At 37.3% G+C, this 24,892-nt stretch overlaps 1 protein-coding gene across 1 annotated transcript in view; it reads left to right on the top strand.

Moving 5' to 3' along the window:
* Positions 1–24,892, top strand: part of LOC126821985 (fibrillin-2) — a 52,177-nt gene that overhangs the window by 10,920 nt on the left and 16,365 nt on the right. Inside the window, exons 13-35 of the mRNA XM_050550687.2 lie at positions 391–517; positions 1,327–1,636; positions 2,621–2,725; positions 3,065–3,153; positions 4,089–4,233; positions 5,895–6,048; positions 6,635–6,759; positions 7,500–7,670; positions 8,269–8,363; positions 8,897–9,008; positions 9,897–10,133; positions 11,222–11,355; positions 11,800–12,043; positions 12,534–12,701; positions 13,063–13,220; positions 13,488–13,625; positions 13,840–14,155; positions 14,272–14,400; positions 15,366–15,532; positions 18,617–18,765; positions 19,049–19,221; positions 23,722–23,868; positions 24,768–24,887. Of these exons, the coding sequence (XP_050406644.1) occupies positions 391–517; positions 1,327–1,636; positions 2,621–2,725; positions 3,065–3,153; positions 4,089–4,233; positions 5,895–6,048; positions 6,635–6,759; positions 7,500–7,670; positions 8,269–8,363; positions 8,897–9,008; positions 9,897–10,133; positions 11,222–11,355; positions 11,800–12,043; positions 12,534–12,701; positions 13,063–13,220; positions 13,488–13,625; positions 13,840–14,155; positions 14,272–14,400; positions 15,366–15,532; positions 18,617–18,765; positions 19,049–19,221; positions 23,722–23,868; positions 24,768–24,887 (3,713 nt within the window). The remainder of the gene's footprint in view (positions 1–390; positions 518–1,326; positions 1,637–2,620; positions 2,726–3,064; positions 3,154–4,088; positions 4,234–5,894; positions 6,049–6,634; positions 6,760–7,499; positions 7,671–8,268; positions 8,364–8,896; positions 9,009–9,896; positions 10,134–11,221; positions 11,356–11,799; positions 12,044–12,533; positions 12,702–13,062; positions 13,221–13,487; positions 13,626–13,839; positions 14,156–14,271; positions 14,401–15,365; positions 15,533–18,616; positions 18,766–19,048; positions 19,222–23,721; positions 23,869–24,767; positions 24,888–24,892) is intronic.

The following is a 24,892-nucleotide window of genomic DNA, read 5'->3' as shown; positions in this document are numbered from 1 at the left end:
AGTAAAATTCCATAATAAGCCAACAATAAATCATGGATAGATATAAATTGAGATTAATATCTCACTTTTCTACATCAACCTGGCTGGCTGACGAAGACGTGTTTCGTTTAATAATCCATTTGAAAATAAACATTGTATGATAATAGTATGTTCGAAACAGCCTGATTAAAAGAGGCGTATAGTCTCCGCTTGGTTAAACTCCATCACAAAAAGCAGATTTTGTTTGAACTATAAACGTTTTAAAATTGTCTTTAGCTTCCAAAGGTCCTCAGCATACTAATATTGATAAGTTGTTTTTGTTTGCCAATTGGTAAATTTGATATTTGGCGATTAATTTCACCTAAAGAGCTACAGTCTAAGTTTTTATCAAAGTTTTCATTAATATTCTAGACAAAAAGCAATCATTCCGACAGAAAGTGGAAACATTAATTTAACCTACACGACACCCCCAGAAACAATGCAAGGAATAATAGATGGGTCGCATTTCTGTGATCAAGAAGTCAGATATGAATGTAGAGTAAGTACAATGAACATCGACATTATTTGACAATGTCATGTTTTATGATCATCTGGAAATTTGCATAAACCATATTATTGACATATATATATATATATATATATATATATATATATATATATATATATATATATATATACACAAAATTATATGTAAAAATAGTATTGTATTACCATTATATGATATTAGGAAGCGTTATGGCCCTGGTCAAGTATGTGAATTTCACTTTGACTTCACGTTGTGTTTTAATGTTTCTTTTCATAACCCAGCAGTCGATGTCACATTATATATAAACCAATAAGAGTCTGGAAAATGATATGGTTTTATAATCTATATTTATACGTTCCATAATTCAATGACACTAAATAACCTTTATCTTATTACGACCTATTTCATTCTTAACTAGGCGATGGTGTAACGATTAACTATGTACTTGATTGGTCAGACTGCATTAAATATCTTATTTATTTGTAAGTTTTGGCCTTAACACTGAACTAGAAATTAGCTGAAATGGGGGTGAAAATGTGAAGGGTGGGTCTCTTATGGCACTTGAAGGTTACAAAACCTATGACCATATTTGTAGATCTAGACAAATGAGGTCATTGGCATAATGTTACTTTAAAATTATTCATTTCATGTCGTATCTTCAATACCGAAAGGCCTACCACAAACACAAGGGCAATTGACCTGTTTTTGTAGACAAAGTACTAAAATATTTTTTATTAACAACCGCTTAAGAAGTGAAGTAATATTTCAGAGGAATCTAATATGTTCGATTTGTTGCACAGACTACTGCTTCTGAATTTCAGAATGCTCCCATTCATTATGAAGGCGAACAGAAAGTATTTGTATATGCTACTAAAGACAATAAAAGAGTAGATTATTTTCCTGGTGGCCAGAATATCACCGAACACTGTGGATGTGGAATAACAGGATCGTGTGTGTTGGAGAATATTACCTGTAATTGTGATATGAATGATAATGTTACTAGATATGATATTGCTAATCATACAACTAAATTTGATTTACCAATAACGGGATTCAACGTAGATTTAAGTCAACCTTCAGCCTATGTTAAACTATACATTGGACCGTTAATTTGCAGTACTCAGCAATTTGGTGAGTTGTAAAACAATATGTTCATAAATTTATGTGTTTGAACCGAGACTTCATAAAGTTAAAGGGGGTTGGATGGCCGAATGGTTAGCACGTTCGCGCTGTATCATAAGGTCTGTCATTGAGTCAACTGGTGTGGTTTTGATTTCCCGGTTGTACATGGCAAGGAGTAGGGTCGCCTGTCCAACCTCGTGGGTTTTCTCCGGGTCCCCCGGTTTGCTCCCACTGCAAAAGACCCCTACGCGCAAGCGAATTATTGAAATAAAAAATTAAACCATATGTTAGTCCCGAAATGACCTGGTTTGTGTCGAGTGAACGTTAAACCCCATAGACTCCAGATGGACACACGATAGAGTAAATTTTCAAATTCGCTCTGATCGTAAAAAATCGGGCTATTCATGAGGACATCGTAATCCATCGTATGGCTCCGACAGCAAATTCTTGAGCGCTGGCAAAAATTCCTTTTTGTTTCGAATTCGTATGTCTATTTTGTCCTTCATAAGATTATCAGGTCATCTTCGTCTTTACTTCGCCTGGTTATCGGTGGACATATTTTCAGGTGGACGTACTATATTGTCGTCGCCCCAGCCAGTCCGGACGTCCGTCCACAATTTGTTTGAGGGCGCTTACGGTTAGTCCCCGCATCCATTCACTTAATTTGATATGTTCGTTTGTTTGTGATTTCTGCGTATTGCGTCTTGTCCGTAGTAGTTGGGTCATTTCGGGACTAACATATTGTTAAATTTTATTTCTTTAACAGTAGGTTGACCCGGACATAACCCACAACGCTAGAAGGTGACCTTACTCCTTGTCACATACAAACGGGAATCGAAACTATGCCACTTGACTCAACGAAGATCTTATGATCCAACGTGTACGTGTGAACCATTTGGCAACCTAACCCTCTTACGCACCCCTGAGCAAATCCATATTCCACTGATCTTTTCTTTTTACACCTTAATGAACTTCTTTTTATTTATTTCTCAGGAATCGAACCTAACTGTGAAAAATATCTTGCTATAGGTGTCGGTTTGCCTTATACGTATCTCATAGATCCTGATGGGCCGTACGATCCAACAAAAACCTCAGAGAGTAAGTAATAGAGTAACATTAGTCCCGTTAAGTATTCACTATAGAAATATATTCTACAACAATGTGCAAGTTCAATTGGGGATACTAGCAGAACCTTTTTTTCCAGATTTTCAGTAGTTCAAAATTCCTTGCGTCATTATTAAAACTTGTCCAAACCTTTTGATGTCTACTGCAAGATTGTACTGGTTTCAATTTCAAGACAGACTCGCCATTTCAAAATATCTATGTAATTTGAAGTACAAAATGTTCTAAAGTTCGAAAAGAATACAGGCATTGCTACTTTACCGAAAAAGCCACACATATCACAAATTATTTATTAGAATTGTAACTTTTTTCCAGTTAATCTTGAGGCATATCCAGTTGAGTGTCAATTTAATTTGGTACCACCACAGGGAATTACCATAATACATCACGAATTAGAAGACAGGGTAATGTATACACAGCGGCTTCAAGAACTTTCTTGTTTTGCCTATGGTGGGGTGGGGGTGCTCAGATGCCCACAATTGCATGAAGTCCATGTAACCGCTGACGGAGTAAAACAAAATACAACTTAGGCAAAGTCAAAGGAATGGCTACTGGACACACGGTCCTTCTATATTTTTTTGAAACTATGAAGACCTAAATTACTATAAACAGATAACAGTCTTCATTTTGAAAGTGCTATTGAGATCTCCAAAATATTTTTATTGATGGCTAAAATACATCTGTATTGGTCGTCAATGAAAATATCTATTCTTTTCATAGCAGCTATTCTTAACATTCGCGTTATATGTATTTTATCAGGCTGTCTGAGACCTTTTTAACATTCGCGTTATATGTATTTTATCACGCTGTCTGAGACCTTTAACAATAAAATTCATGTTATATGTATTTTATCACGCTGCCTGAGACCTTTAAAAATAACATTCATGTTATATGTATTTTATCACGCTGCCTGAGACCTTTAACATGTACGTTATTTGTATTTTATCACGCTGTCTGAGATCTTTAACATTCGCGTTACATGTATATTATCACGCTGCATGGGACCTTTAACATTCGCGTTATATGTTTGTTTTTTATCACGCTGTCTGGATCCTTTAACATTCGCGTTATATGTTTTTATCACGCTGTCTGGGTCCTTTAACATTCGCGTTATATGTTGTTAGTTTTTTTTTATTACACACTCTGAGTTCTTTAACCTTCCATAAGACCAAAATATAAGGTAACAGTGGGTAGCTGTGCAAAATAACCAACTGCTCTATTCTAAGAAAAGTCTGGGAATGGGAACTGCCAGTCACTAATTTCAAAGTATGAGTAAAAAGTCGTTACCCAGATTTGGTCAGTTGCATATTTTGTATCATTTTTATACTTTTTTTTTCAGACGGAAGTAACTAGTTCAAATTTCGTATATGAGATTGACTACAAGAATATTGTAGATAAGGAGCAAATGAAACATCTTAGATATCGATCAACGTTTTGTGGACAGTCATTAATATTCCACTGCAATAATTTCAAAATACATAGTGGTAAGATTCTTTAAATAATTTTGATGGCAAGGTTCTGCAAATAAATAAGCTATGTATATGCGGCTGTCGTTTGTCTGTCTGTTTCTCTGTGGTCGGCTCTGTCTTCATTAGCCCGCGTAGAGCAGAACAGTGGAACGTTAAACCTCATTCCATTTCATTTGTTGTCGGTAATGCTAAGTGTAGCTCGAGCAAGTCATATACGGCTCTAGAAACGGCTCTGGAGTCGACGAGTTTTGTTTCCCACCTCCTGTCAAGGGCTCTACCCGGGCAATGCCGGGTCAACCGCTAGTTGATAATTTTTTAATATGAAATTGCAAGATACGAATAATTTCCCGGTTCTGTTGAATTTAAATCTTCTGACCGCCTTGTACATATAGAACTAATAGTGTGGAATATACATGTATATATACACCCAAAACATCAAAGAAAATCATCACAAACTGAGACAGAGCCATACTCTAGGACGTTGGCGGGAGTTATTGCTAGTCACATCCCCATCTTTGCCTGGGCGTTGGTATTTCATTGATTGAAAACTAACCACCAGATGGTCGCTCGGAAGTAGAATAAAGGCTTCTTTGAGCCTTTCACACATAATTAAATAGTTTTATGCATTGGAATAGATCCGTGAAAGAAGCTTTCTTGTTCTCCCCAATAATTAATTTTCAATATTATCATTCCCATAATATACCTCCACAGACTCTCATAATTACAGAAGTACTGGCCTACATAGAAAACACTGATTTACACGAGTCTTTGTTACGCTCATTGAACCACTAAAAATATGTACGACTAATACATGCACGATGTAAAAGACACTTTACGTCAAATCATAAGTCACAGTCTATATAATAACGATTAAACAAAAATCAGACATTAAAAATGCGTTTTTGAATAGTATTTAGAATATTTTAAAATATTGTAGGTTATAGAATTTATTGATATCAAGGGTATTTATTGTTATAAGGGGTTTTAAATTAACGTTAAATTAGTTAAATAGAGTAGGTTTTTTTTCTATGATTACGTGTACAATGTGAGGAGTGGTCTGATTACGGTGTTTCCACCTTATGCTATGTTCCCACCAGGACTTCCCTATTGAGTCAAGGATCTAGTACGTACAGATACTTTCGAAATACCTTTCGATGCGATCACCACGTTTGCTACAACTGACCACAATATATAATAAGAACTGATAGGATCGCCACGATTATTCCACGATTAAAACCACGATTTCAATCGTACGCGAATCGTGAAAGTGGCAACCTACCATAATGTTTAATCTACAAATATGGAACTGTTGTTTCCCTTGCCTGCTGGTCCTACTAATCACCGACAAGAGGGTTTCTTTTGTCAACTGCACTCAAAGGAAAGATGTGCTTTATAAATACATACACATTCTACGAATTATATGAAAACTTTAAATGATATAACAAAATTGACAGACTTATCTATAACCCCGATCCTACTCATTAGTGACAAGAGCGCCCAAAGTAGCACACAGTATATTTCATAGAGTGATATATGCATACCGCATCAAAGATTTAACATATATTTTCCTGTGGGTCACATATTGGAATACCTTTTGGGCGGGTCTTGTCAATGATTGGTAGGGCCCCTTCCCTGCTAATAGTTTTTTTGTTTAACATTTTGTCCTAAATCTTTAGCTGGACTTCAAGTCAAATGGTTTAGTGTTGATGATCAGGAATTTACCTATTTATCTGGTGGTGCTGAAGGTGATTTTGGCTGTGCTTGTAATATAGATAATACAATTGATTGTATCGATGGAACCGTCTGTAACTGTGATTCTGGTTCAAACACGTAAGTTCGGAAAAATGTCATCTATATTTTTTTTTACTACTATAATGATTGTCTCAAACATGTTAAGTAGTCATGTTCCCGAAAGATTAAATTAACGGTGTACTATATAACAACTGGTTTAATGGGTAAGTAAAACAAAAATCTTCGAGTCTGCAATAGTTCGGAGAATCGGAAAGGCATGTTCGGGATACGTGGTATTAAATTACATATTGCAATTATGTATGCTCAACTTTGTTGTTGTTGATGTTGAATTATAATTTTAACGTCCAATACAATGTATATGATAGTATGGACAGGTTGATTTAATAAAGATTATTTACATATGAAGGAGACATTACAATAGGGTATACATAAATAAGGGTCTTGTATATATAATATGCCACTTTAAGATAACAATCATATGTTGGTGTTTTTCGTAAAAAAGATCTTGTACAGTATATACAAAATGCCACTTTAAAATGACAGCCACATGTTGATGTTTGTTGTTTGCCACATGGCTCCACATTCTTTTATTTATTGGTTTTATTTAGTGGCTGATACTATCTGTAAAATGTTGTTATTATATAATTAATTAATGATGTTCTAGGACAGACGTTAATGAACTTGGTAACATTACTCACCTCCCTGTTGCTAAATTAGATTTTTCTGCAGTTGTATCACAATACCCTGCCGGTTCATTAACATTTACCCTCGGCCCATTGAAGTGTTTTGGTGAGTAGTTTTACAACATTATCAATATCATTTAATAAACCCTCCACGGTGGCTCGGTGAATTATACGATGACTCGTGAGTTCATCCCCCTCCCCACCCTTGTCAGTGGTGAGGGTGGAGGGACTGGCAAGATACAGCGTATAGTCGTTCGGATGAGACGATGTCCCGTATACACATTGGCATGTCATAAAAGAACCCTTGACAGTTGGAATTCGACATAGGAGTAGACCATATTGCCGCTGCCCAGGAGGGCACACTGTATGGCTTACACCCGTCTTCATAAGCCCAGTCGGTGCAGAACAATAAGACGTTAAATCTGATTTCATTTCCATTACATTCCATTTTCAAGTATTAAATAGGATGATTATACACTTACCTAGCCGAATTGGAGATGGTTTACCCTATGATTAAGGAGTAAGCAAAACAAATAGGCACCATATCTAGGCAAGAAAACACTCTGTTTGGAGCAACATTAACAAGGTCTCGATAACTCTTGCAAGAGTCTTTTAATTACTTGGGGTTGTTCCGTTAGTAGTAATAGTAAAGAATAAGCAAAATCTGTATCTTGCACCCCCACCCCATTCCAGTTGTTCATGACTAACAGAGTAATATCAATGTCATAGCCCGCTTACTGTCTCACATAATCCCCCCAACGCGCTGCCCTACGAAAATATCAACAGGAAACAAGTGAACATAACTCATTGTTAATAAAACAAACTGCATTTATTTCTAACAAACAGAAACATTTACAACGTGTTACGATCTATTCGTATACCTACAAGAGGAAGCGAGAATTGGAGAAGCTCCTATTCAAAATGGTAAATACACCATCGATCCTGATAGATCCGGCGGTGATCCACCATTTACTGTTACCTGTGAATTTCCCTTTACTAGGATTGGTATTGAAAATGGTAAGAATATTTATCTAATTTATCAACCTAGCTTAATGTATCATCTTTAAACCAGCATGTATACTTTCAACATTTCGGTAACATGTTTATCAACATTTGAAAAAGTTCGTTAACATACCGGCCAACATGTTGCCGAAAGAATGCGAATACAATTCCTGTTGCCGTATTGATGAGAATTTGATGAACGTAAACCAATCAGCTTTAAAATCAGCGACAGAGACAGAATGGCAGACATGTTGTGGACACAAACAAATTTTGCCAAAAATGTTACGGAAAAGTTGATCAGTGTATATAAAGTCAAATTTATGTTGACCAGATATGTTGACGAAATGTTGATCAATATATTACCGAAAAGTTGATAGTGTATTCACGACTTTATGCATATTTTATCTTGTTATCTTGTATATATTACAAATACATACATTAATTTAGACAATTACATGAAAATGGTAGCTTTATTATTATTTCTTAAATCTGTAATGTCATTATATTATGTTTTAGACATGTTAACCCCAACAATTTAATGTCTGGCATAATTATAACCGCTACTCTTAAACAATGCATTATCTTTCATGGACGGGTAACGTTAACCTTTCAGAAATGTATACTGGACCTACCCCAGGAAGTTCTGTATGTCACGATGTTGTGTATTTGGATCACAGTAATAATACCATCACCAATTCACAAGCGGCAGTAAGTCATTGTTAAAACTAAAAATAATTATTGATTTTGTTTATCTATTGTGACCATTCAAATATCAATCGAACTACATACATAACTGACAAAAAGGGAACTCTGTCCAGTGTCATTTCATATAATCGTTTCGTAAGTTTCTAAAATGTAAAAAAAAACCCAAATAATCTGGCATTTCATAACACTCTCTCTTCTGTAGACACTTAACATGTAAAGGTACCTTGACGACATATCCCCGGTTGTACGTGACAAGGAATCGGGTCGCCTGTCCAACCTCGTGGGTTTTCTCCGGGTCCCCGGTTTCCTCCCACAGCTAAAGACCCCTACGCGCAAGAGAATTATTGAAATAAAATTAAAAACCATGTTAGTCCCGAAGTGACTTAGTTTGTGTCGAGTGAACGTTAAACCCCATTTCTCTCTCCCCCCTCCCCCTTGACGTCATTTTACGTTAGGCCGTTTCATTTATTAGTTTGATAAGTTTCTGAAATATAAAATCTATAAATTTATAATGTTTATTTTTATTTCCATAATAGTCACTGGTAAAGGCGTCTCAATTTTGTAGACAAAATTTACAATATACATGTAATAATGCACCTTGGACCGGTCATGTTAATTATACAACATGTGATGGAAGAGCACAGTTGGGTAAATATAATTTTATACCACCTGTTACCATGAGGAGTTTCGAGTTGTCCGCTCATCCGTCCGTCTTTCGTGCTATTTGTCTAACTATTGATAGACCATGATAAATGAGTTAAATATAGATCAATGGTACCAATACCGTGGATCATTGATGTTCGTTAATTTATGCGAAGAAAAGGTTTCTACCGCGGTGGAAGAAAAGTTTTTTTTTATGTTTTTTGATTTACAATTGTTTTCATAGCGAAACACTCGTTCATTGTATTGCAGAGTGAATCGTTCTCATAATATGAGGCAAATTACTAGAATAGTGTATAAATTAAGGAATGGCACCAATGGGCCACCGTGTATATTCAAGAGTGTCCTTTGCGTAGAAATGAGAAACAGGTGCAACAGATAAACAGAGAAAAAATATGGCTTACCCGGAGGCGCAGAAATTGGTTGAGCTTGCCACACCTTCGCCCGTATACGCAACTTCGTTTGCAAATACGGAAAACCCAAAGACCGTTCCCGTTGTTTGCCCCGGGCCGATAGGATCATCTTTCCAAAAACCTCCACTACCAAAGAAACCAGAATTCAAGTTCGTCTATTGTGCCCGGGGCAATAGAGGAGATTATGCCAAAACACACCCTCTGGGCCTCCAAAAGATTTAAGAATTTAATGAAGTCCAAATCCTAATTTTATATTAATCCACAGAGTCCACCAAATCACTCCTTTACCGGCTGTTGCTGCAAATGAGGCTATCTATTACTCTATACCCTGCGTACCATCAAGTTTAAATCTGAAATCCAGTAATGTTGATGACCTGATCGCACAATATTCGACAAATGTTAATAATCAGCAAATTTACGAAGGAGTGTTATTAATGTTTTGCATATTTCACCATTATTGTAGGTTGGTCTTTAAGTGGTGGACATGATATGTGTGCTTGTGGTATGACGGGGACATGTGTAGGTGGACCAACAGCTAACTGTGATTGTGACACAGTTGATGGAACCGAGAGAACAGAAGGCGGTAATATCTATAATATTACACGTTTACCGGTCTGTGAAGTATGTTTGAGTATAGATGCCGGAGGTGGCTCTAGTGGTCTCAAAGTTGGTAGTTTGACTTGTTCCGGGGAAACCTTTGGTAAGAGTCTTTAGAAATTAACCATACCTAATCCATAATCCCCAATAGTCAAGCACTAATGGGCGTCATATTTAATGGCTTCGACAGTTGAGATCCTATTGCATTTTTAACGAATTTTTGGATGTCCAAAAATGCCTCAGTTGCTACAGTATATTTTATCCTAAATATTAAACGATGTACTGGAAATAATATACTCGACTGAGAATATATATCTGCCAGGAACATCTGCAATTCTCATCATAAACGGTATCAAGCCCGTAGCACCCATTCAGCCCCCCCCCCGCCCTTTCAGCTGTCAAAAACCGTGAACGATTACTCACTTTAATTATAGGGTAGAAACGATCCAATGCAAAATATAGACGTTATCAAACCACACCATCGCGTACAAACATTATCAATGCAAGGGCGGATCCAGGAATTTTTGCAGGAGGGGGTTTGCCTGGTACATGAGACAATGTAACTTTAGGGAGGGGGTCCAGTGGGGTTCACCCCCCCCCCCCCGGCCTTGAACATTTTTCAGAAATACATGGTCTCTATCGTCATTTTGGCGTATATATACATACACACTGAGGTTTTAAAAGAGAGAAATGAAATGAAATGAAATGGGGTTTAACGTCCTACTGTTTTGCTCCGAACTGGGCTAATGAAGACTGGCATACGCCATACAGTGTGCTATGAGGGCAATTTTGCCCGGACAGCGGCACTACGGCCTACTCTTATATCGAATTCCAACTGTCAAGGGATCTTTTACGTGCACGCCAATGTGTACACGGGACCTCGGTTTTTCGTCTCATCCGAATGACTAGACAGCTGTCCTTGTCAGGCCCTCCGTCCTGCATTTAAAAGAGAGAAATCAAATTATGAATTAATACGATGACATTGTGATTCAATTTCATTGATGCAAAACATTAATTGTGATATCACATAAACCTATATCATTATCTGGCGCTTTGAATGCCCACCCCATCCCACCATCTGACGATAAAGGATAAAGCACACGACCGTGACACTTTTCTCATAAAAGTGTTGTTTTACAAAAATATTTTATGGTTCCGCACCTGCAATGATATAATATTTGTTGTTTATAGGCGTTGAAACTCATTGTCAAGATCAAAGAGTAATAAGTTCAGATGATGGCGTCGTTTACCTCACACCAGGAGGTGGCCTCCCGGAAACGCCCATATATTGCGATATGACATCATATCCAGCTATAGGTATAATGGTAGGTAATGACCTAAATAATAGGTATTTCTGTTCCATTTTGTTACCCGGGAATATTATATTCTTAACATATCAATGTTGTAATATTTTTGTCGTTAGGGTGGGACGAAAACACAATGTAACGTTTACATGTTGGCGGGCATCTCTAACAGTCGGATTTCAAAATAATTCCGATCATCAGACACTGCATGGCATTTGCCCATCCTCATTAGCCCGGGTGGCGCAGCAAAGTAGGACGTTAAACCCCATTTGATTTCTGGTTTTTACTGAAATAACTATAAAAATAGAAAGAAGAAGCCCTTACACTTACAATTCTATTTATTATGTTTATATCATCATTTCAGATAAGATTTTATTCTAAAATATTACCTTTATATTCAGAACTTTTTAATATATTTCCGTGATTGAATGATTTAAGCATGTGGATGTTTTTCCCAATTGATAGGAAATACGTGCAAGGGAAACAACTTTTAATATTCCTGCAAACACGGCCTTCGATCAGACAATAGAATATTTTTACCACACCAGAGAGGGCATAGAAAAAATGATAGATAATGCTTATTACTGTATACAAGAGATCTATATCACATGTAATGATGGTAGTCTCGGTAGTCTCAATTTAGTTGGAAATAATGGGTGGTATGCTAGAGATGGAACACCACAAGATGATTGGGGTGGAAACATTGGCAGTAAGTATATTTTGGCAAACTTAGCATTCCGAGGAATAGTACTTGTAATTATGCATAAAGGAATGAAATGTGGCTTTCGGACCATTCCCATCCAATTAAAAATGAAACGTATTCAAATGCGTACTGCTGTGGACCCAAAAGCGTTATTCCAAATAATAACCAAATCAATATGGATGGGCTTTTGTTCACGTATATTCACGTAAAATTAACCACTGTCATTAAATACCATGTAAGTTTTATGTGAGTGGGTTGGTTTCGTGTATTAAAGTTTGCCTAGGCCTTTAAACTTATTTTAAAGAAAATTTCAGTAGTATAGTGAGCATATCTAAAACCAAACATCACAGAATTGTCTCCCTTGTGTGTTGACCTTTAGGCTATAACAAGTTTAACATTTGTCCCCTTTCCTTAGGCATCTATGGTCATACTATTATCATACAATGTTTATTTTGTAATGCATTATTAAACAGTATTTATTCATAAACGTTTACAGGACTTTTGAAATGTGAGGGAGATGGAACCAATTGTAATTGCAATTCACCTGGAAATCAGACGGATGGTGGAATATTGGGTGATAAATCTAAACTGCCCATCTCTAAGGTAGTGCTAGGTGCTAGCCCCACAGAAAGAATTCTTAGAATAGAGCCAGTAAAATGTTACGGTGAGTCTATTCATCAAGTACCCATTGCTCAATAATAATTTCCTAATGAATAGCCATGGAAGAAAGAAAATTGGAAGGATTTCATCATTTTCCAAGCATTTGTTCAAATTTTATCGATGTCGACGAAATTATTGGACCCATGGCAGACATATTTTGTAGTGATAAATATGTTATTATAAAGATCACAAAATTTATTAGAAACCTTTTGTTAAACTATATAAACAAATACTACTCTCCCATTACTCAACTGCGGGTTACTTATCAGAAATAGTAACTTCCTATACAAAGCCATGAAAACAAACGCCTGACAGATTGCATTGTTGTAGTAATTTCTGCGGAAACATTTTGCATTTTATTGTAGAACTAAGACCAGATTGTTATGACATCCTGACAAGTGGTAATACTAAGACAGCATACAGCAACAGAACCTATGTTATTGATCCTGATGGTCCAGATGGCGTAGATCCATTTATTGTTGTGTGTTTCTTCGACCCTGTTAACGAAAACGCCATCACTGAAGTAAATATAAGATAATTTATATATCTATGCTATTAATTAATGCACATTTTAAACGTTGCACGCCAATACTACTTTGTGACCTTTGTTATCTTTGTGGATATTTAATGATTGGTTTCCTCATGGGGTCTATTATTGCTTGGGAAAGTGGGCGAGATGGGTAACATCTTCTTGATTATCTTGGACAACTAAACATATTCTGCATTTTTCGCACAAGATATATAACTAAACTTATTTACATTAAAATTTATTGTGGTTTCTAAATTCAAGGTGCTTGTGGAGGGAAATCCAAGGCAGACGTCCGCAGGGCCATCTTCACCTTATCAAAATGATCTGGTATTTGAATATAAGGGTGCTACACCAGAACAAATTAACACATTGGCAAGACAGGCACCATTCTGTTACCAGGTAACAAAACATGTATCAATTATAAAACCGATACTATTTGCAATTTATGTTTGCGGATATTGATCTGATTCCTCCAATGACGGGTTACAATCTTTGGTGCAGTAATATAATAAACCGCAAAAATTGGAATACAAACATTTATTTTCCAAATTAGACTCAAAGGTTCAAATATTCTAATTAATTTCATCAAATTTCAGTATTTCTTCTATTTCAGGGTATCCTGTACGAATGTAACAAATCACCAATCAGTAATACCACCCAGTATCAATTGTACGATGGTTTTGTATCGCCATCTTTTGGGGATGCTTACGATACAAACACTACCGAATGTCCATGTAGACAGTTGGGAACTTGCGGAACCTATAATTGCCGGTGTGATGAACAGCTTCCCACACCGAAAAAAGACAATGGAACAATCACGGACAAAGATCTTTTACCAATAACTATAGTAGAGGCTGGTGGCCAACTAGACGCGACTGCAACTGCTACTGTAACAGTTTCTCCGGTTCGGTGTGAGGAAAAACCGCAAGGTATTATAAGGGAATAATAACAGATAATGACCTTCTTAAAAATGATTTTCAATCTTAAAATATATATTACTTCTAAGAAACCGAGGTAAAATGTTGAGTAATGTTTTTGTCTTCAGATATACCAGTTGATTGTGAGGATGCCAAGAGACGTAATTATATGACTGGAGAAGTTCTAATCAGTCCAAAATATCCTACAGTGAAACCATTCTTTGTTTATTGTAATATGGAAATCAACCCTGGTCATGGTATGTCTTTACGTTCGTTATTACCACTTCGTTTTGATTTATATCGTTTTATCGTAATGTTTTCTTAATCAGATTTTACCGCCCATATGGTCGAAATCATGCCGTTGCCTGATTGTGCAAGACCCACATTGTGCTAATGAAAGGACTGTATCAAAGATTGTAATACTCTGTTCAAGCTGTGTAGATTCTTTTCAGTGGTATTTTGTGTCATATCTGGAAAATCGTATTTTGACATTTCCCCATCACTTAATAGAGTTTAATACCGTACAACTTTTCAAGTTATTTTCCGGTACATTTATATTTACATACCTTGAAAAAAAAATCAAAGTTTCACGGTACTAAACTTTATTAAGTGGGGGTAGGCAGGGGGGGGGGGGTATTTAAAGTCAAAAGACCGATCTTAATAGAAAATTCTCGATATCTGATTATATACTTCTTGAAAGTATGTTTATTGCTTTGTTGCTTTCTACAAAATGTAAATCATTTTCTGGCAAATAAGATATTTACATTTCTTGAAGAAAAACAAATCTGAATGGCACTAACCTGTACTAAAAGAGGAGGTGCGGGGAGGGGGGGGGGGTATCGTAAATATGGACCATAACACGAAATACAAGATATCGAGATGTATACCATTCAAAAGGTCTAAATACATTTCCAAAATTGCAAAATATTTTCTGACATATTCATATTTACGTACCTTGTTAAAGCAGATATAATTTGGATCGTCTGAACTCTATTTAGTGAAGAGGAGCGGCGGGGGGGGGGGGGTATTTTTAAAGTCAAAATACGCGTCTTAATACGAAATTCCAGTTATCATGTAACGAGTACTAGATATTTTACTGGCATATTCATGATTACATGAGCTGTTAGGTATTCCATAATATAGTACTCCGTCCAGATTTTCGCAATTGTTACCCATTCGTGGATAGCATTTTCCATATAGACGACTTGATTTCTAATTTCAGGGACTGCAGTTCTGAATTTAGGAATAGATCCCACAATTTATCTTCCATATGATGGTGCATCTATTGATGTAACCTATAAAGGACTGACAGATCCACAGATACAAGCTCTAATAGATATTTCAACGCACTGTTATCAACCAGTTAAATATAACTGTAGAAATACAGCCGTAAGTCTTTTTTTTATATCGATTTTGGTGGTTGGTCGGAGTCATGGGCTGTGGTTCGGTCCCATGCGTGCACCTTGTCCTTCTGTCTCTGGCATCTCGGGTTTCCACCCTGTACCCAATAAAGACCCCCAATAGATAACCATTTAATCTCAAAATCACCAGGGTTGTGTATGTGTGCGTTTGTTGTGCATTATTTGGAATTCGAATTCGATTTTCCAGAATGCGTAGTGTCATTGCCAATTAGAATCAAATTGATGCCCCCACGTTTTGTTTAGGAATATATTTACGTCGCCCTTGTCCATGGGTTCTATCGTTTACTAAGCTTGTAAACGTCAGGGTAAGGTTTAGGGCCATTGGTGTTTTGGAGGGTAGGCCCGGCCTATGTAGTTATTTTTCTCCAACAACAAAGTAGGCCGAGTCAGGCTGGATATGTTCATGCCATTTATAATTTGTATGTGTGACCGACTGATGCACTGGATCAGTGGTTGAAAAGACATCTGTCCGCCGTAAATAAGTCAATGAAAATGACATAAGAAAGTTATAATGATCACAGTCCAATTTAAAGGTATTTTGTATGGCGGTATATTAGATTCAAAATTCTAACATGCTATCGTCTAATTTCTAACCTCCGTTCATGTTATTTCTAACCTTAATTCATGTAATTTCTAACTTCAATTCATGTAATTTCTAAATTAAGACAATGTATAATCCAACTTCTTTTTTTGTTCAGTGTAAATTTTAATTCTGTTTCGTCTTATTTCTATTATTAAGACGAAAAATGTCTACTTCATTGTCACTTTACATGTTAATCATGAACGTCGAGCAAATTTAGAATTTTGATACCTCTACCTAGCAACCATCATTATGACGTCGTTTGGTGTCGCCACCGTGTGCTCAATTTGGCGATTGAGCACTGAGCGGGATCATTATGTTGCCACAAACGACTCGCTCTTCGTCAGGTTGAATGGTTTGGCGGAGTGTAAAAATTGAAAACAACATCGAACGTGATATGGTTTGCAAATACTGTTTTAAATATAAGCTAAACAGTATTTGTTAATATTTTTTAAAGACAAGTGCAGGATTTGGAGAATTTTATTTTATTTTTATTTTACAGTTAAGCCAATTACTATTTATATACTGTGGATCTATAAATTATTCTTTTAATGCTCTAAAAATATCTCTTTATACTACCCGAACGACTAGCCATTGTCCGTGCCAGACCCTCGTCTTGTATCAATAACAAGGGAGGGAGAACCACTCCGGAATATATCAGTTATATCATAAAAAAAATATATGTCTATGGGTTATATAACATCGTCAGCTAGTATACACACTGGCAAAACTACGCTTTATAATATTTCTGACATTATTAGTTCCGTCCTTGTGATTTGCGGAGGTTGCCGTTATAGTAGACATATACAGTGTCTAGTAGTTCGGGTCGGACGAAAACCGTTGCAGCTGTTATTCGTAATAAAAGTAGACCGTTGCGCCGCTGTCCGGGCTAAATTTCACTCATGGCACACCGTAAGTTCGTCTTCATTAGCCTGGATGGTGTAGAAAAGTAGGACAATAAACCGCTATCTATGAATTTCGGTATTGCTTTATGCAACTTGAATAAAATATTTTTGGAAAAAAACTACCATAAAGTTAGTCAGGTCGGTGTAATGAAGGAATCAGAAATAAAAACTTCATCGCTTTCCACATGAACAGATTATCCCAGTCTCCTTTAAAGGCCGTTTCATCCCTAGTAATACAGATTAACAGTAAATAAATATTATTGATGGCTTAACTGTCTTCAAGAAAATTGAAAAAAAAAAATGCTGTTTGGCTTTTATTTGAAGTAGTATTTACCAACCATTTCACGTTCGATGTTGTTTTCAATTTCACCATCGATTCTCTGGTTGTACGTGACAAGGAGTAGGGTCCCCTTCCAACCTCGTGGGTTTTCTCCGGGTCCTCCCATAATCCAACTTCTTTTTTTGTTCAGTGTAAATTTTAAATTTTAAAGATCCCTACGCGCAAGCGAATTGTTGAAATTAATTGAACCATATGTTAGTCCAGAAATGACCTAGTTTGTGCCGAGTGGCCGTTACACCCCCCGCCCTCTATCCCTCCCTCTCTCTCTCTCTCTCTCTCTCTCAACACTCCGCCCAACCACCAAACAGGCGAAGAGCGAGTCGTTTATATAAACATAATAGTCCCTACCAGGTGCGCAATCACCAAATGAGCACGCAGTGGCGACACCAAATTATAAACGTGTAAAGCATCAATGAAGAAGACGTTTTTCGTCTAAATAATAGAAATAAGATGAAATAGAATTAAAATTTACACTGAACAAATAAAGAAGTTGGATTATACATTGTCTTAATTTAGAAATTACACGAATTGAAGTTAGAAATTACGTGAATTAAGGTTAGAAATTACATGAACGGAGGTTAGAAATTAGACGATAGCATGTTAGAATTTTGAATCTAATATACCGCCATAATTTTGCCTACAAGAGATGGGGTCACTTTTGATTCCTATCATTATGTTACATGTTGTATTATTCATATGTCCTGCCCAATCAGGATTGTTCTCTTTCGTTTTATATGGTTGCCTTTCGGATGATGACAAAGGTTAAGTCGACTTTCTATAGTTTATCATCACTGTCCGGTGACATTTTTCAAAATAGCAAACATAATTGTTTTTACCCAATATAACGTCAGAATCCACCAAATGGCATCGATTTTTCACAATTTTCTCGAGGTGATCTCCCTGGCCACCTCGCCGACTCTCACTCTCACTGTTCTTTTTAATTAGAAATTTAGTTTTACCGATATGTATGAAAGATGCTTTATGTAAGATTTCGATAAAGAGCTGACAGTTCTCACTATAATAGTTAAACACAGGTAATGTAAAGGGAATATGATGAAAATTTCAGTCAAATTATTTATGACCGTTTGGAGAACAGTGTAGTCTCGATTGTCACTGCTAACGTTGTTACGAGAATAAACAAAGTCTCGATTTATACCCGGAAACAGTTTGTATATGTCGATGAATGTTTATGGCAGTTTTTACACTTTTTTATTTATATGGCAATAGTTTCTAGAGGCTGGTAAATTTTCCTGGACAGGTGTTGACGGCAATGAACATACCTATTTTGGAGCTGGTACACCTGGTGGAAATGACTGTACATGTGGTGCAGAAAATTTGTGTGGCGGTAATGGTACAAGACCCGTTATTGAAGCTAGGTACATCTTCAAAATGTCATAATTTCAAATTCCAAATCATCAACAATGATATTTTATGAAAACAAATTATCTTTGAACTTCCACCTGAAATCGGATCATTGGGGATAAGCGGGGGCTGTAATCGCTGCATTGCATTTTTAAAAACAAAATTGTGATATACATTGACCTTGCCAGAACGTTTCGGATAAACGTACTAAGTGGTTATGAAATAATCTATCTTCCAACCTGAAATGTATGCATGCACCCTTGACTGATACTGGAAGTTTATATTCACTGGTTATAGGAGATGTAACTGTGGTGTTGGACAAGAAGATGGTATAGATAGAGTGGACTCTGGTATTATGCAAGTTACGGCTGACTTGCCTATAAGAAGTATGACATTTAAACCAACCGGTGTTGCAAACTCAGCAGGAAACATAACTCTTAGTAATCTCTACTGTGGAAAAACCGCAATCGGTAACAATCTTTTTTTAAAATTTAGATTAAATCCGGGCCTGGATAATACTAACATGATAGTGAAGAGATAGTATAAGACAGAGGAGTGAAAGATTGATGACACAATGGAATCGAGTTATGTAAATGAGCTTTGTCCCGAGGGGGTTCTTACTAGGTCTCATGGGCGGGTGGGGGGGGGCTTTAATCCGCGTCAGAATGCGGTACAATTTTGTTCTTCTCTAGGAGTCTATTCGTCTTTTAAAGTAACATGGACGCTTTCTCGAATACCTGATACATATTACAGTGTTACGAATTCATATAGCTAACTGTTATTGTTGTAATTTTACATTTGCAGTATTTGAATATGGGCAGTATTATATTGCGTTAGTCAATAATACTTCTTTTTGTTTTATGTTCCCTTAATATCATTAAACTTGAAGGCTTGTGCATGTTGCGCATTTAGTTGAAATCAGCTGGTGATTGATTTTGTTTTATTATCTGACCTTCCTTATGCCCCCGTCAGACCGGGTGGCGTCCTTACTGCGCTGCTGCGACCGTACAGCGACTAGACAATGCACAAGGTCGCCGGCAAACGTAAACACAACGAGAGAAATTGTCCCAAAAAATTTACAAACTTGATAAAAGTCTCGTTCTTTACCCCGTCAGACCGGGGTGGCGCCTTTACTGCGCTGCTACGGCGACGGCAAATATCCCCAGAGCGCGTCAAGATCGCCATAAGCGTGGTAAAAGCGTGGTGGAAACGCCAGATATCGCGCTGTGGTCTCGGTGAGCATGTTCAAAACAAACGCCAAGGTTCTGCGATCTGCCCTAGAAAGATGTGAACACGCAAATTTTTTTGCAAATTTTTTATATTTTGGGACATTTTCGTACGTTGTGTTCACGTTTGCCGGCGACCTTGTGCATTTTCTGATCGCCGTACGGTCGCTGCAGCGCAGTAAGGACGCCACCCCGGTCTGACTGGGGCATTACAACTTTCCAGGTTAGATCGCAAAGCCTTGGCGTTTGTTTTGAACATGCTTAAAACAAACGCGGTGACTAGGCGATCATTCACGACCATGGAGACCACAGCACGATATCTGGCGTTTCCATCACGCGTTTATCGCGCTTATAGTGATCTTGGTGCGCTCTGCGACCGTTTTCCGCCACAGTAGCGTCGCAGTAAGGACGCCACCCCAGTCTGACGGGGGTATTAATAACTGAGGTATTCTCTAATGAATATAATATATAGTAGTCTACTTTTAACGCGCTAAACTCCATACACTAAGTATATGCTTATAGCGCTACAAAAAGGACAATGACATTATGGTTTATGTGCTATAATAATTTTCTTTATCATAGTATTCAACAGGTGTGTTTTTAATAAACTCTTGAATTGCAATGAGGTTGGTCCATCTTTAACTTCTGATGGTAGTTTATTCCAAAATGCTGATGAGTTATACTGGAAAGATCGCTGTCCAAATAATCTTAATTTAACTTTTGGGACACAAACTAAGATTTGGTTAGCCGATCGTAGTGCTTGGCTAGGATGGTATTTTGAAACATGTTCCGATAGGTAACTTGGTACGATTTGATGAAAACACTGATGCGTGAGTGAGAGGATTTTAAATCTCACACGGGCCTCCACAGAGAGCCAGTGAAGTCCTTTAAGTACTGGAGTTATATGGGCAGACATTCCCGTTTCAGTCACCATTCTTGCTACTGTTACAGTCTGTTGATTTGTTCTTTAGGCAAATTACCCAACAGACTGTTACGATAATCTGAAATTGAGAGCACAAGGGATCGCACAATGTGATGAGCAGCATCTCTTACGATCAGATTTCTTATGGATCCTATGTTACGGGGGTGACGGTGATAAGTACGATTAATGTTAGTGATATGTTGTACCATTGATGAATTTGAATCCAGGTAGGCGCCCAGATTTTTCACATTATTTGAGAAATCGATCTGTGATTCTCCGATACGGATTGATGAATGATGAACATTCGCCATTTTACTATTAGTTCCAACTAACATCGCTTTAGTTTTGAGGCGTTGAATTTTAGCATATGAATAGTCATCCATGTTTTGACAATGTCTGCACAGTTTTCAATAGTTATTACTGCTATGGCGGAGTTACTGGGTTCAAAATGACGAAAGAGCTGCATATCAGCAGCGTAGAAGAAGTGATGCGAGAGAGATCTTTATCAAAGAGGATTTTACCAAGCTGTCTAGTGTACAGGGTGAATAACACAGGACCAAGAACCAATCCTTGTGGTACACCTTGCTATACATGTAGAACTGATTTATCAGAAGGAAACACTATCAACATGAACCGATTACCCACGGTCAGTCAGATAAGGTGGGGGGGGGGGGGGGCGAATGGTTAGCAGGTGCGCGCTGTATCATAAGGCCTGTCATTGAGTCAACTGGCGTGGTGTCGAATCCCCGGTTGTACGTGACAAGGAGTAGGGTGGCCTGTTCAACCTCGTGGGTTTCCGCTGGGTCCTGCGGTTTCCTCCCACTGCTAAAGATCCCTACGCGCAAGCGCATTATTGAAATAATAAATTAAACCATATGTTAGTCCCGAAATGACCTAGTTTGTTTCGATTGGACGTTAAACCCTATTTCTCTCTCTCTCTCTCTCTCTCAGTCAGATAAGATGTAAACCATGATTATGTGAGCACAGGGACCAACGCACATGTCGTTGGTTTACTTCCCGAGATTAATTCCTTGATCTCTTCTTCGGTTAACGCTTCAAAGGCAACCAGTTCCTCACCACAAAACACGAAGAATTGATTATGATTGGACTATACATAGCAAGAATTTCCGTGTCAAGGCCTTGTCTAATATTTTCAATTTTCTAGACAAAGAAAGAGTTGAAAGTGTCATCGTCACATTTGGGCAGGATGATTGTTTGTTGTTTTCCCATAAGAGAAAAAACAAAATCAAACAAACATTTGGGTGAATTTGAGTTTTCTGCAATTTTTTATATATAATATTCTGATTTAGCTTTCGAATAACTCATGTGGTATGGGATTTAGCATGGTTAAAAATTTGTCGCTATATTTCTAATTTAGAGTGCCTCCACTGTCGTTCAGCAAAGCGTCTCTTGTTTTTGGATAGGTGTACACCCTCATTATACCAGGGCGAATTCCTTTTATAGGAGACAGTCTTAGTAGTGCTTGGAGCATGTTTATCTAAAAGTTTGGATAGTGTGTCATTATAGAGTACACAAAGATCAAGGTCGTCAGGTGAATCACTAATGAGAGGGGAATTTTTAAGATCTAAATCAAAGGAACTGTGGTCTATATGTTTGAATGCACATGTTGGATCAGGTCGTGAGTCTGAAATAGTTTTGTAAATCGTTTGATCTCAGGCTTTTCTAGTTCATCAAAATGTAGATTAAAATCACCCATAATCAGTAAGATTTTCTGGATACGTTTTGCTAAAAGTGTTTCCAATTCCGAATAGAGCATAGTACTACGACTTTCATTTGATTTTGAAGGAGGGGGACGACAGATACAAATCACTCGTAACGATAGACTTGATATTGAAGCTTGAAGCTCTAACATTTCAAACGATTAATACGATTCTGAATTTGTTTTCATAAGTTGAAGTTTAAGAGAAAGTTTATGTAGCACAGCATATCCACCCCCATTTGACGTTAATCGTGGCACACTAATTAGTGTATAACATGGGGGGGGGGGGGTCATTTCTGTGATGATCGAATTATCACCATTTACTTTTAGCCACGATTCTGTGATAACGAGGATGTCAAGATCATCCTCAAGTACAGTATCATATATATCTAGTGTCTTGTTACGTGAAGATTGCGCATTCCACAATGCAATTTGCAAAGAGGGAGACTTATGTTTAGGGAAGTCTTGGATAAGATTAGAGTAATTAATTCCTTTAATTTGTCTATTTTTCTGGTGGTTCCTTGGAGTTGAAATAACACGTATTCGACGCCTTTTATTTCTACCTCCCCCCCCCTCTCCCTCGACAACGTCTTCTTTTTGATTTGGTTTGAGACTTTCTGAGTTTGGGGATAATTTCCAACAGTCGTGAATTTATTTTTTTTTGTTCATGCATGTCAGCTTTGATAAGAAATAACTCTTCTCTGTAAATTATCAAGGTGATTAAAGGTTCAGTGACTATAATCTGTTTAAACAAATGGTGAGTAGAAATCTCCCCCAAAATGAATTAGTTTTATTGACTGTCCACCAGAAGTAAAATGTAGGTCAGTAGTGAGTAGAAATTCGCTTATACACAGTATTGTATGCCATAAAACTATAAAAATCTGCATAATCCAAGATAGCTTGAACAAAAAATCAGCACAAAATGATGCACAAGATAGTCACACACAACTTGGCACAATACATCCATCTAGAGGTTGTGAAATATTATAAAAATATCGGAGCACATAAACACTGCATCCACTCAGGGCACTGTACACAGATATATGCATGCCATATCCCAACAATGAATATAAATTTTATTTATCCATTTTATTTTGTGTAGGATTTGATGAATGTACTACTGGTTTCCATGATTGTCATCCATGGGCTAATTGTGTCAATACGCCAAATGGTTTTCAGTGTGTCTGCCCAGAAAAATTCCGGGGTTTGGGAGTACCCGATGTGTGGGCAAATGGTAGAGAGTGTTATGGTAATACATTTTGTTTTATAATTTAAAGATTGTTTCAGACGCTGCCCACGCTTACTCGAACTCGAATCCTTGTTCACTGCACGTACATTATATCTAACAATAGTAATATGACAGATTCGTGTATCTATAACCATTTTCAAAAATTCTGTTAGTAGGAGCAGGAGGACCGCAATACACGCAAACAAATTCTATAAGAAATACTATTTCTCCAACTTTTTAAACAGAATATCCATTTTGCAGTTTGTTTTTGTCACATATTTGTCTTTGCGAATAGCCCCATTAATGATGGGGATCACGTGGCTAAGTGGGTAAGGCGCTGGCTCGCTAGCCTGGAGGTCGGGTGTTCGATCCCTGCATTGGCCGAGAAAGTTCATCTCGATTTTCCGGCGTGGTTTCCCCTTGTCAGTGATGCAGAACGGAGGGCCTGACAAGGACAGCTGCCTAGTCGTTCGGATGGAACGAAAAACCGAGGTCCCGTGTACACATTGGCGTGCACGTAAAAGATCCCTTGGCAGTTAGAATTCGATATAAGAGTAGGCCGTAGCGCCGCTGCCCGGGCAAAATTTCCCTCATAGCACACTGTATGGCGTATGCCCGTCTTCAATTAGCCCAGGTTAGGTGCAGAAGAGTAGGACGTTAAACCCCATTTCATTTCATTTCCCATTAATGATATGTAATTATGCTGGTGGTTCATTCGCATAAACAAACACCTTATAAGTGGAGAATTGCATTCGTGTGTCACATCGTTCTTATTTCTAAACATATAACAGACCAGGTGAACAGCACATCATGTTGGATTCCATGCACTCTATTGATTCGTGATTATTGCTATTATAATGTTGTTATAAAGGCAAACAGAGTTCCCAATGTATGTAAGATTAATTATTTTTACTATGTAGATGACGATGAATGTTCCTCTAAACCATGTGATGGAACAGCAACATGTTATAATTTTCCTGGTGATTTCAATTGCACCTGTAACGATGGTTACAGACCTATAAGCAAAACATCATGCGAAGGTATG

This window comes from Patella vulgata, chromosome 5 (genome assembly GCF_932274485.2).
Source record: "Patella vulgata chromosome 5, xgPatVulg1.2, whole genome shotgun sequence".
Taxonomy (NCBI): Eukaryota; Metazoa; Mollusca; class Gastropoda; family Patellidae; genus Patella; species Patella vulgata.
The sequence above is the reverse complement of the archived record's forward strand: the minus strand, read 5'-3'. Positions and strand labels throughout refer to the sequence as shown.